A 12,641-nucleotide genomic window follows, 5' to 3' on the forward strand; every position below is an offset into this window, starting at 1 on the left:
CTCTTTTAAGACCTAAAACTGAATGAACAGGAAGACGATGCAGAAAACCCCAATGAGTACAATGGAGATGAAGCAAATGTAGCTGAATCTGAGGCAGAAAAACAGGCTCAGCTGAATGACAAGAAACCGGACTTAAAAGGTATTTTCAGTTTTTTGGGGTTTTTTTGCTCCTAAATTTAACACCTTCCATCAAAGTATAAGTAACACAAACTGTGAGGGTTTACAACAGAAAAACCTCATTCTTTTTTATATTGAAGAAAATAGTAGAAATGGCTTGATATTATACAACACTCTATTCCTCCCCAATTCAGGAGTTAGGCTCTGTTCACATCTAGGCGTCACTATTTTACAGGCGTTTTTTTTCGGACATTGTGCAACATTTTTGTACAGGCATTTTCAAGATTAAGGCTCTGTTCACATCCAGGTGTTTTTCTGCTGTAAGTCTCAGTTCTAAAAACAACCAACAAGACAGATCCCATTAATTTCAATGGGCCCTGTTCACATCTGAGTGTTCTGTCGCTTGAAGCAAAACACCCGTCGCTCAAAGTACAGGAGCTTCTTTTTTTGTAGATTACAAGCGTTTTCTGCTTTTTAAATTGGCCTTTTGACCTGTACAAAATTGTGGCAAAATTCGCTCAACTTTCTGCCTGAAAACTATATGTTCAGGTGTGAATGTAGCCTAAAAGGTCACCAATCTAAAACGCCTGTAATCTGCCAAAAAAGAAGCTCATGTACTTTTTTGGGCGACGGGCATTTTGCTTTAAGCGACAGAACGCTCAAATGTGAACAAGGGCAATTGAAATGAATGGGTTTTGTCCTGTTGAGGCGTTCTTAGAGCAGAAAAATTCCTGAACAGAGCCTTAGGCCGCGTACACACGGGCGGACTGTTCGCCCAACTTTGTCCGCTGAACAGTGTTTGGGCGGACAGTCCGCTCGTGTGTGGGCTTTCAGTGGACAGTTTCAGCGGACAGTTTGACGAACAAGGTTTTACGGAATTTCCGAAAAACTGTCCGCTGAAACCTTGTTTCAGCGAACAGTCCGCTCGTGTGTAGGCTTGTTCGTCAAACTAAGTTCCGCGCATGCTCAGAAAGGATTTACACGCCGAAAGTTATAATGCAGTGTATAGGACGTCGTATTTTTCGTCCCGTCGTACGTGCCGTTCACGTCATCGCGCACGGTTTCAGCAAACTGTTCGTTCGTCGTGTGTGGCCATGTCCGTCCATGCTAATTTTGAGCGGACTGTTTGCCGAAACTGTTTGACGGACAGAGTTGGGCGAACAGTCCGCGCGTGTGTACGCGGCCTTTGGGTTGTGTTTTGAACATCTATTGGAGCCTAAAACCATAATCCTTTACACAGGATAATGACATTTGATGCTAAAATATGATCATGTTTTTAGTTATTTAAAAAACCACCCACTGTTTTGGCTGTGTAATTGTGTTGGATTGGGATACACATATAAGTCAGCATTTATGTGGCTAAATAAACGCCCCACTTTGCTCACTCATTTTTTAATTTTCTGACACACTGTCATTATGTCAATGCACATACGCCTTAGCATTGGAAAGAATCAGTCACCAGTGGGTAGTTGTAATATTCTGAATCAATAACAACATGCAATTTCATTCTTTGCTTAGGAAGGTAAACTATTTTACTTTTCTCTTTGCTTTAGACATGTTATCTGTCTTCGTTATCTCTGCCTCCTAACTATTGTAACATTTCTTTTAGGTAAACTTTACAGTAATGACTAATGTAGTTGTAGGTTCTCCCTCATCAGCATTTCTATTCTGTAATTATTATTGTACAACTTTAGTGATGCTTATCCCATTCTCCCCCCCCCCAATTACCTGTAGTGCTCTTGAAAACACATACCCACACAATGAATTCAGCTTGGCCTGCTGCGATTCACTGTTTGGGTCCCAAGCCACCATCTTGGTCCTTTTCAACTGAATGCATCTTCTTGGTGCATCCAGTCAGCTCTGACTTGCCAGACCCGCCCCCTGGCACACCTGTCTCCCCTCCAGGCCACTATGTGTGCCAATCCTGCAGCTCCCTGGGAGATGTGATTTAAATATCCCAGGGGACTGCAGGACCAGGTACGCCTCATTCTGGCCTAAGCCAGAATGGTGGCCAATAACGGAAAAAAAATAAAAAAATAAATCCACACTTCTGATTGCAGAAGGGGCAATGTTAACCACTTCAGCTCCGAAATGTTTACCCCCCCTCCTTCATGACCAGGCAATTTTTTTGCGATATGGCACTGTGTTCCTTTAACCTCTTAAAGACCGCCCACTGCATACATACTGCGGCACGGTGGCTCTATTGCGCGAAACAACGTACCTGTACGTCGTTTCATTCAATAGTGTGGGCGCATGCTGCACAGAAGAGGAAACTATGCGCGTGCTCGGCCGCCACCCGGCATCACCGTACAGAGAGCAGAACAGGGATCTGCCTATGTAAACCAAGGCAGATCCCCATTCTGACAGGGAAGACAGAGATCTGCTGTTCCTAGTGTACAGGAACAGCGATCTCTCTGTTCCTGTCAGCACTTCCCCCACAGCTAAAAACACACTGAGGGAACACACTTAAAGCGGAGTTCCACCCAAAAGTGGAACTTCCACTTTAAGCACTCCTCACCCCCTGACTTGCCACATTTTGGGGTGGTACTTAGTTTAGAGTGGGACTTCATGTCCCACTTCTTCCTGCTCTTGGCCGCCAAGGCGACGCCTCCTTTCCCCCTAGGCGGCCCCTCCCTGCCAGCAATCTTCTGGGACACGTGACAGGTCCCAGAAGATTGCCTGGCCACTAGCAGAGCGCAGCATGCGCACAGTGGCTGGCGGAGACCAGCAAGGCTCCGGGCAGCTGCATCGCTGGACCGTGGGGCAAGTGCGTGTCTGTTAATTAGAAGTCAGCAGCTACACTTTTTGTAGCTGCCTGACTTTTAATAAACTAAAAAATGTGTGGAACTCTGCTTTTAACCCTTTGATCACCCCTGTAGTTAACCTCTTCCCTGCCAGTGTCATTTATACAGTAATCGGTGCACTTTTCTTTAGCACTGATCATTTTATTGGTGTCACTGGTCCCCAAAAAGTGTCACTTAGGGTTAGATTTGTCTGCCGCAATGTCGCAGTCCTGCTAAAAATTGCAGATCGCCGCCATTACCAGTAAAAACAAGGGGAAAAAAATGTAAAGTCAATTAATCTATCCCCTATTTTGTAGACGCTATTTTGTGCAAACCAATCAATATACACTTATTGCGATGTTTTTGTTAAACAAAAGAAAACAAAGGCCAAAATGTATTCTTCTACATTTTACGGCTATGTATTATAGCAGAAAGTAAAAAATAAAAACCGCAAAGGTGATCAAATACCACCAAAAAGCTCTATTTCTGGGGAAAAAAATACCTTTTTTTGGTACATAGTCGCACAATCGCGCAATTGTCCGTTAAAATAACAGTACTGTAGCGCAAAAAATGGCCTGGTCATTAAGTGGGTAAAGCCTTCCGTGGCTGAAGTGGTTAACTGACAATTGTGACACTGTACACAAATAAAAATTGTCTTTTTTTGCTTAGAGCAAAAAAAAAAAAACTGACAGTTTCTGCTATAAAAACCTACCCAATAATAAAAATTTTAAAAATCTGATTTCTTCATCAGTTTAGGCCGGTATATATTCTGCTACATATTTTTGGTAAAAAAAAATCCCAATAAGTATAGATTGATTGGTTTGAGCAAAAGTTATAGCGTCTACAAACTATGGGCTATTTTTATTTATTTTTACAATTTTACTAGTAATGCCGGTGATCAGCGACTTATAGTGGGACTGAGATATTGGACAAATCGGATGCCTGACACTTTGGGGACCAGTGACGCTAATACAGTGATCAGTGCTAAAAAATATGCAGTGTAACTGTACTGACACTGGCAGGGAAGGGGTTAACTGTGTTCCCTGGGTGTGCTTTCTGTGTGGGAGGTGGTTGCACTGTGGCAAGGCAGATCTATGTTTCTGTGCGTGCCCTAGACCTGAATGTGCCAGATCACGTACCTAGTACGTAATCTGGCACAGAGCAACCGCCCTGCAGCAGTATATCTGCGTGGGGCAGTTGTGAACAGGTTAAAGCAGAACTCCATTTTGGCTTTAATACTAAGAATACTAAGAATAGCATTTGATAATTCAACCAATCTTCAATCCATATTGAATGCTGCTGCCAGACTCATCCATCTTACCAATCGCTCTGTGTCTGCTACTCTTCTCTGTCAATCCCTCCACTGGCTTCCGCTCGGCCAAAGAATTAAATTCAAAATACTAACCACTACGCACAAAGCCATCCACAATTTCGCCCCCAGCTACATCACCAAGGACCCTTTCACACTGGGGCGGTGCGGGCATCGGCGGTAAAGCACCGCTATTTTTAGCAGTGCTTTACCATCGTTTTAGTGGCGGTCTGCGGCCACTAGCGGGGCGGTTTTAACCCATGCTAGCGGCCGAAAAAGGGTTAAAACGGCCCGCAAAGCGCCGCCCCAGTTATTTCAATGGGTAGGAGTGGTGAATACACCACTCCAAAGATGCGGCTAGCAGGACTTTTTTCAACATCCTGCTAGCGCACCGCTCCAGTGTGAAAGCGGACGTTTTTTTCAGGCGCTACACAGGCGCTATTTTTAGCGCTGTAGCGGCTGAAAACTGCCCCAGTGTGAAAGGGACCTAACCTATTCTCTAAATACCAACCTACTCGTTCTCTTCGTTCAAGACCTCCTGCTCTCTAGCTCCCTTGTCACCTCCTCCCATGCTCGCCTCCAGGACTTTTCCAAAGCCTCTCCAATCCTATGGAATGCCCTACCCCAATCGGTCTGCTTATCTCCCTGAAAACCCTTCTCTTCAGAGAAGCCTATCCTACCCACACCTAACAACTCTATTTTCATTTTCTCCATCAGCTCACCCCCCCACAGTTATTACCTTTTTTGTTTCCACTTGACCCTCCCTTCTAGATTGTAAGCTCTAACGAGCAGGGTCCTCTGATCCCTCCTGTATTCATTTGTATTGTAAGTGTACTGTCTGCCCTCATCTTGTAAAGTGCTGCGCAAACTGGTGACGCTATATAAATCCCGTATAATAATGTGAGCCTTCCAGAATTTCTATATAGGATTTATGCATGGAACAGGTTTAATCTGTTGGATGCTTAAAGTGCAAATAAACCCATCAATTTAACTGGTTCAAAAAACAGTTAGCATTCCCAGCACGTCTGGAATGTAACTGTCACATTTGCTTTTGCTCTCAACCAAACTGACACCCTCAAATAGCTGTTGTCATAACTGATCACACGTGCAGCACCATGGCAGTTACAGATCAAACAGATGGCGGCTTCCTTGGCTGAAAAGGATAGGGGGGTCTAGTTCCACTTTAAGTGATTATTCAGTTAAAGGATAAGTGTATGCTTAATAAAAACAATTTAGCTCTTTAAATCTAGAGACACCAAGCAATTTCACAAATATAGCTTCTTAAATGTTTCCATGTGCTTTGAGAACTGTCATAGGCCCAGATATTTTTAAACATTGCATTGTAGTACAAGATACAGATACCCTCCTTGTCTGTCTACTGAGAGTTTATCTGTTTCAAATATATTTTTGAAGCGGAAATAAACCCTCCTGTTCTTTTCAGCCAAGGAAGCTGATCTGCCATCCTAGCCTCTGTTCCAGTTGCAATTGCCATGATGCCGCATATGTGATCAGTTATGAATCCAACTATACATATTATTTTGACAGTTTGCTTAGGAGCATAAGTAAATGTGACAGTTACATTCAAAGCGTGCTGGAAAAGCCAATTTTTTTATTTTTTTTTCCGGTAAATTGGTTTATTTCGGCTTTAAATAATTGTCCGAATAAAGTTCCACTTTAAGACAGTGAATTCCTGCTAGATTAATTCAGGCTGGCCCCTTCTGCCAGTATAGCTATGTGACTAGATGACTAAAAATAAGTATAATGGTGTATAAAATCCAGTAATACAGTCTCACCCTGATCTGCACACGCTCAGTTGCTCTCCTCTCCAGAGACCAATCTGTTGACAGCCTTAAAGCAAAGTTAAGCCCTCCTATCCTTAACAGCCAAGGAAGCGGCTTCTGTTTGATCTGTAAATGCCATGGTGCCACACATGTGATCAGTTATGACACCAGCCATTTGATGGTTTAAAAGTTTGGTTGAGGACGCAAGCAAGTGTGACCGTTATTAATCCTGGAATTGCTAACTTTTTTTTCAAACTGTTAAATATGTTTAGTTCCATTTTATGATTTACTGTTGTTCAGGGGCTGTGGGCTTCAGCAAAATGGCAGTCTCCAAAAAGAAGAAATGGCAACAATGATGGGAGAAATTTACACACACTACTTTTTTTTTTTATCAGGTTATGGTTAAAGTTCGGCTTTAAGCTTGGTATACACTTACCAAAATGTGTGTGGCAGTCCCCACTCAACAGAAGTTGGTCATTTATGACAAAGCAACATGTTGGTAACTTTTTCTTGATTGGTGGCTACAGTCCCCGATCATTGTATTCGGACAGTGGTGGGTGCAGCTGACAGAATAAAATTTCCCGGTGGGGAAAATATTAAGTAACTTTTGCTCTACCTCGTTTTTGTGGATGGGGAATCTGTGTTTTTTTTTTTTTGGCTGAACTAACAATGTATGGCCACGTTTAGGAGTCATAAATGGTGATTTGAGGTGCGTTGTCCTTAATGAATGAGGTTAATTTACTAAAGACATACCAGCTGTTCACTTGAAAAAAGGCAATTGTTTACTGCGTGGGTTTCCTCCAAGTACTCCGCTTTCCCCCACATGCCAAAGACATGCTGGTAGGTTAATTGGATCTGGTCTAAATTGGCCCTGGTATATGTATGTATGAATGAGAGTTGGGGACCTTAGATTGTAAGTTTGAGGGCAGAGACCGGTGAATGTACAATTTATTTGTAAAGCGCAATGTAAATTGATAGCGCTATACAAGTACCTGAAATAATGAAAAGAAAAATAAATAAATCTCTGCATTGATGTGTGAACTGAGCACGTAGAGTCCATTGTTTTCTGTGCCCCCCTACAGAGAGCAGCATTTTTGTGCAGTAGAAAAATGCAACTCTGTCCACAGGTGTGAACATGCCCTAAAACAGATCTGCCACATGGCTCGGTATCAATGGGTATATTGCTCTAGCTAAGCGTTTGTTTTTTTAAGTTCAAGTCCTCATTGACTGTTAAAGGAAATGTACTTCATGCAGGTTCCACTTTTATATTCCACCCCCCAGTTTTTATAGAAGTGATCTGTTATAAAGAACATACATGGTCTAATGCCATTTCAAGTGTGCTTCTTTAAAAAAAAAAAAAAAAGTTAGAGCCACATATTGGTTATTATGCAGTAAACTACAATTGTGTGTTTTTTATTTTTTTTAAACTTTCACAACTTTATTTTATTTTTACAGATAATAAAATCCATATGGGCCTGAATGGACAGGCAGCTGATCAAGAAGCAGAGGACAACCCAACTTAAAAATAAGAGCTCCCCCCTCACATAGACTCTTGAAACAAAATCTGTTTTGTCCCTTTTAAGACTTTTCCTGTCAACAAGACAATTGCATAATTCAGCACACGCAAGTGGGACTTGAAGGTGGTTTTAACTTTTTTTTTTTTTTTTATTATTTAAAACAATTTTGTATTTGGAATTTTTGATAAAGAACCACTATTGCAAAACATTTTATTCTGATAACTATACTGTATGTAGGCAGTTTATACATACGACAGTATTCAGTAAGTGGACTCCTTTTTAATTTTTTTTTTTTTAGTACATCATGGAAATAAACAATAGCTGCTGTAAGCATCCCCGAGCGTTATTTAAAAATATATATATATATAAAAAGGATTTATTGAATACTAGTACTTTTTTTTTTTTAAATAGTTATCTGACTAAAATATTTAAGAATAGTGCTTTTTCTTTTAAACGCTAATGCCTTACTGTCAATCATTTGGTTATTGAATCTGTCATCAGCACATGATGCAGTTGCCTTATTCATTCATATTTCCCAATTCCCATCAGGTTTTGTTTGTGAAGTTACCAGTTCTTCCAATAAATGACACCTGTTCCAAGTCATAGCCAACGCAAATGCAGGTCTTTCCAAGTAATATTGGCAAGCCTAAAGTAGTGATCCCCAGAACTCTAGAATACTGTATATATATATATAGTAACATAAACAACCATCTTCTGTCTCTCAGGGACTCTAAAGGTGATATCTCTGTACACAAGCTCTATGAGCCACCCATCTCCCTTACTATAATGAGCAGGTCTTGCTTTCAATGTTTGATTATTAATGAAGCTGCAGGAGGGCAACTGCTTGGTCAAAGGTATGAGACAACAGTTTGGAACTCTGGAGTGATTCCTAAAGAGAAATAAGTCACTTTGCTCCAGTTTTCCATCTATTACAAACATTCAGTTCAGAGTTGACTAACGCATTAGTTAACACAGAAAACTGGGTACTTCTATTGTTGCCTTACCATTATGCTCAACTCCACTAGATGCTTATTTGTAATGAGTCCCTGACCCAGTAAGCAGTGAAGTCACAACTCCCTACCTGCAGATTTGTTCAGGTCAGTGACTCCTTGAGTAGGATCTGAGAATAGGAGCTAGACACCATAAGAGCAATGGCAGTGCAAACCATTTTGGTGTAATTAAAGTGGCCCTAAATTCAGAAACACTTTTTACGCGTCTTGGTTCCTCTGGAGGCTGCCATTACAAAAATGTTCCCCCGATATGCATCTGTGAATGGGGTCCCAGTGGCCACTACTGCCTTACATCCTATTCCCACTGTTGGCCATGGTGAAGAAAAAGGGCTCATGCAGATCCACACCATAAACCACAGCTAACAAAAGTAATAGAAAGTGAGCCTATAGCTTTATTTTCTAAAGGCAAATCCTCTTTGCACTTGGAAGTAAAGTCGCTGTAGATCTGAGGACGACATGCAAGGAAAATTAAAAAACAGCATTTTTGCTTGTACATGATTGGATGATAAAATCTGCAGAGCTTCCAGTCATTTCAGATCTAAAGCAAATGCACTTGCAGTGCAAAGTGGATTTGCCTTTAGTAAATCAACCCCAGTGTTTATTGGGTCCCCAATTTGAATCTAGGTCCACTTTTAAGTATTGGATAGAATATATTTTACTGGTACATATAAGATTTTGTGTGTGTAGGTGCCACTGCACTCCAGACACCAGCAAAAGTGATTCGTTTTTAACATTCACACAGTAAATGATCAGGGTATGTATGCTAGAGACATGTTTGCTGTATTAAAACGTGTCGCTCCATTCCCCATTTGTGAAAGAGAAGCCCGGCACTGCATAAAACATTTCACAAAGCCACTGAAGTAATTGTAAATGGGTTTGTTTTCTTATTTAATTCCTGCATCAAAATGTTCAGTTCACAAAACCTTTGAAAGCTTCTCTTTCCCATAAATTGGTATTTATCCCATGAGATGTTATTCTATCTCTACCTGGGATAACGCCATTTTCTGCTTTCCTCCCTAGACCTTCATAGAAACTTACTATTGGGCAAATACCGTTTGTTCTGCTTTAGGGAACTGATGCTAATATGCCCTGAACAGCATGTCTGAAAAGACTGGCATTCTTTTACGTTACACATTGGCAGGTGAGTTAGGCATACAGTGAAATCTTTGCTTAGCAGGGTGTCTGTGTTTACTGAACCATGGCTTGTAAAATGTATCCAGTAAGCGCCTGCTTTTGGCACTTGTAAGGGCTGTTAATGAAGCTTTGGGCATAGAGTTGGACAGTATATTATTAACCAGCATTCTCTTGCAATAGCAGGCACCATAACATACTAATCTATACCTTCCATTTGGACACAGGGCTCGCTTGCCCAGGTATGACATGAACTTGGGGTACATGCAGTGTGTGTTATATATATATATATATATATATATATATATATATATATCACACACACACACACTTGTGTCTAGAGGTCGACCGATATATCGGCCGATATTTGCCGTTTTTTAAATAATCGGCATCGGCTGATTCTACAGCGGGACTTTGAAATGACTTCTGTAAGAAGTCAGTGTGAGTTGCCTGAGTCGTCATAGCAACACTTTCCTCCTCTCTGGGCAGACTGCCAAGAAAAGAACTAAATGATACAATGTTTACACTTCTGAATGAATGAAGTCATCTCTGTGTAGAAGTTCTCAGTTTAACCATTTAAAGACTAAATCTATTCTGACACTTGTTGCTTACAAGTAAAAATCCAGTATTTTCTGCCAGAAAATCACTTAGACCCCCCAAAAATTATATATATTTTTTAGCAGAGATCCTAGGGAATAAAATAGCGGTTGTTGCAATATTTTATGTCACACGGCATTTGCACAGAGGTCTTTCAAATGCATTTTTTTGGGGAAAAAATACACCATTTAAAAAATAAAAATAAGATAAAAACAGTAAAGTTAGCCCATTTTTTTTTTTTTTTTTTTTTATCTAGATCATACATACAAGGAAACTGATTGGAGGTTTGTTTTGTTTAATAAATGTTTAAAGCGGGAGTCCGCCGGGACTCCGCGATTTTTTTTTTTTTTTTTTTTTTTTTTTTTTAAAAGCCAGCAGCTACAAATACTGCAGCTGCTGACTTTTAAAATAGTGACACTTACCTGTCCAGCGCGCCCGCGATGTCGGCACCCGAAGCCGATCTCTAGATCGAGTGCTGCCGCCGCCATCTTGGGTATGGGAATCAGGAAATGGAGCCTTTCGGCTTCATTTCCCGGTTCCTTACTGCGCATGCGCGAGCCACGCTGCGCAATGAGGACGGTCCCCGCTGCCTCTGGGATCTGTGTGTTTCCCAGCAGGCAGCGGGGCACTTGCGGAAGGGGGCGGGCACTTGCGGAAAGGGGCGTAATGTACGCCCCTTTCTGCAGAGAGCTAGCCCGGAAGTGGGTGCAGTTACCTGGATTATCCAGGTAACTGCACCCCCCTCCCCCCCTGAAAGGTGCCAATTGTGGCGCCGGAGGGGGGAGGAATCCGATGAGCGGAAGGTCCATTTTAGGGTGGACCTCCGCTTTAAGTGTAAGAAATTTTCTGTATCACTTATGAAGGCTGCTTTCACACTGGAGCGGGCAGACGTTGATGGTAAAACGCAAGTTTTAGCGGCTCTTTACCATCATTTTAGCGGTGCTATTTGGCTGCTAGTGGGGCACATATAACCCAGCTAGCGGCCAAGGAAGAGGTTAAATGCGCCCATGAAGCACCGCTGCCAAATCGCATTGCATGCGCTTCGGCAGTGGTGCCCATTCATATCAATGGGCAGGAGTGGTGGAGGAGCGGTATACACCACTCCAAACGTGCTGCTTGCAGGACTTTTTTTTTAAGATCCTGCCAGCGCATCGCCTCAGTGTGAAAGCACTCTGTCTTTCACACAGACTGCAGGGGAGTCATTTTGCATGCACTTTACAGGCGCCATTTTTAGCCCAAAAGCGCCTTAAAAAACGCCCCAGTGGGAAAGGTGTGTTAGATCAAGGGGGATTAAAAATAAATAAATAAAATCGGCCTAACATATCGGCCCAAAAAAAAAATCGGCATCACATATCGGCTATCGGCCGCCATGATATCTAAATATCGGCATCGGCCAGAGAAAAACCCATATCGGTCGACCTCTACTTGTGTCCATGTTGCAGTGCCTATGCATACACCCCCACATCCATCAATGTAATGAATTGCTGAATGCTGTTCTCAACCGACAGCAGAACTGGTATTTTGCATAAGGCATGCCCCCTGAGTTAGTGGGACAGACTGTAGTTAGACTTCAGCCAATTGGAGAGTATGTTCTGACAACTAAATAGCACCTGCTGTTCATATAGATGACTATGCTGGTTCATACTGTATTGCCCAGCATCAAGGTTCAAACTGTGTTGTATATAGCCATTACACAAAAGGTTATTATAAAAATAATCTTCACATGGAAATTGCCAGCTTTTATATGTTTCACGTCTACAGAAATATGTGCACTAGAGCGTCTGTATTAACAAAATCCTAAATGCATGATTTTGTGCCTTAATATCAAACATATGACTGTGTTCCATCTACTAACGAATGTAGCTTAAATTAATTCCTGAACCAGGACTTGTTCAGGTTAAGTGCTCCTTTACCTAATTTTTTTTTCTTTTCTTAAAAAAAATAAATCAATTTTTACTTTTCATAGGAATAATTTGTAATTTTAAAAATGGGATAGTACTGTATTGTTCATGGCATAGGTTAAATTGTTCAGCAACTGTTTTTAATTTATGACCTTTTTGTTGTATTTGTATTAAAATAGAGATTACACTCTGACGCAAGATGTATGTCTCATTTACTTATCTGATGAGGAAATGTCATCAAAGACTTAGAAATGTCATTGTGGATTTTTTTTTTCTGCTCAGTGACAGGTGCAATATACAACCACCACTGTTAATATTGTATATATCAATGGCAGGAGGTGGCCATATACAAGAATCCCAGCAGCTACCTGTGTACAGGGCTATATACAGGCATTCTGTATTCATGCAGCTCCTCAGGGTTTCATTTATATGTATGTATAAAGCTGCTGCCTGCCAATGATTTGTACAGGCTGATTTGCAGTGGCTGTACACTAC

The 12,641-nt window shown here is 41.4% G+C and overlaps 1 protein-coding gene across 4 annotated transcripts in view; it reads left to right on the forward strand.

The window, feature by feature from the left end:
- GOLM1 (golgi membrane protein 1) overlaps window positions 1–12,339 on the forward strand; it is a 130,892-nt gene extending 118,553 nt beyond the window's left edge. For all 4 annotated transcript variants that reach the window (XM_077474837.1, XM_077474834.1, XM_077474836.1 and 1 more), the window contains 2 exons: window positions 11–139; window positions 7,446–12,339. In XM_077474837.1, the coding sequence (XP_077330963.1) occupies window positions 11–139; window positions 7,446–7,513 (197 nt within the window). In that variant the 3' untranslated portion in view covers window positions 7,514–12,339. The remainder of the gene's footprint in view (window positions 1–10; window positions 140–7,445) is intronic.
- Window positions 12,340–12,641: the final 302 nt, after the last annotated feature.

This window comes from Lithobates pipiens, unplaced genomic scaffold (assembly GCF_037356315.1).
Source record: "Lithobates pipiens isolate NorthernLeopardFrog02 unplaced genomic scaffold, aLitPip1_a1.2 Scaffold_13, whole genome shotgun sequence".
In the NCBI taxonomy this organism is placed as follows: Eukaryota; Metazoa; Chordata; class Amphibia; order Anura; family Ranidae; genus Lithobates; species Lithobates pipiens.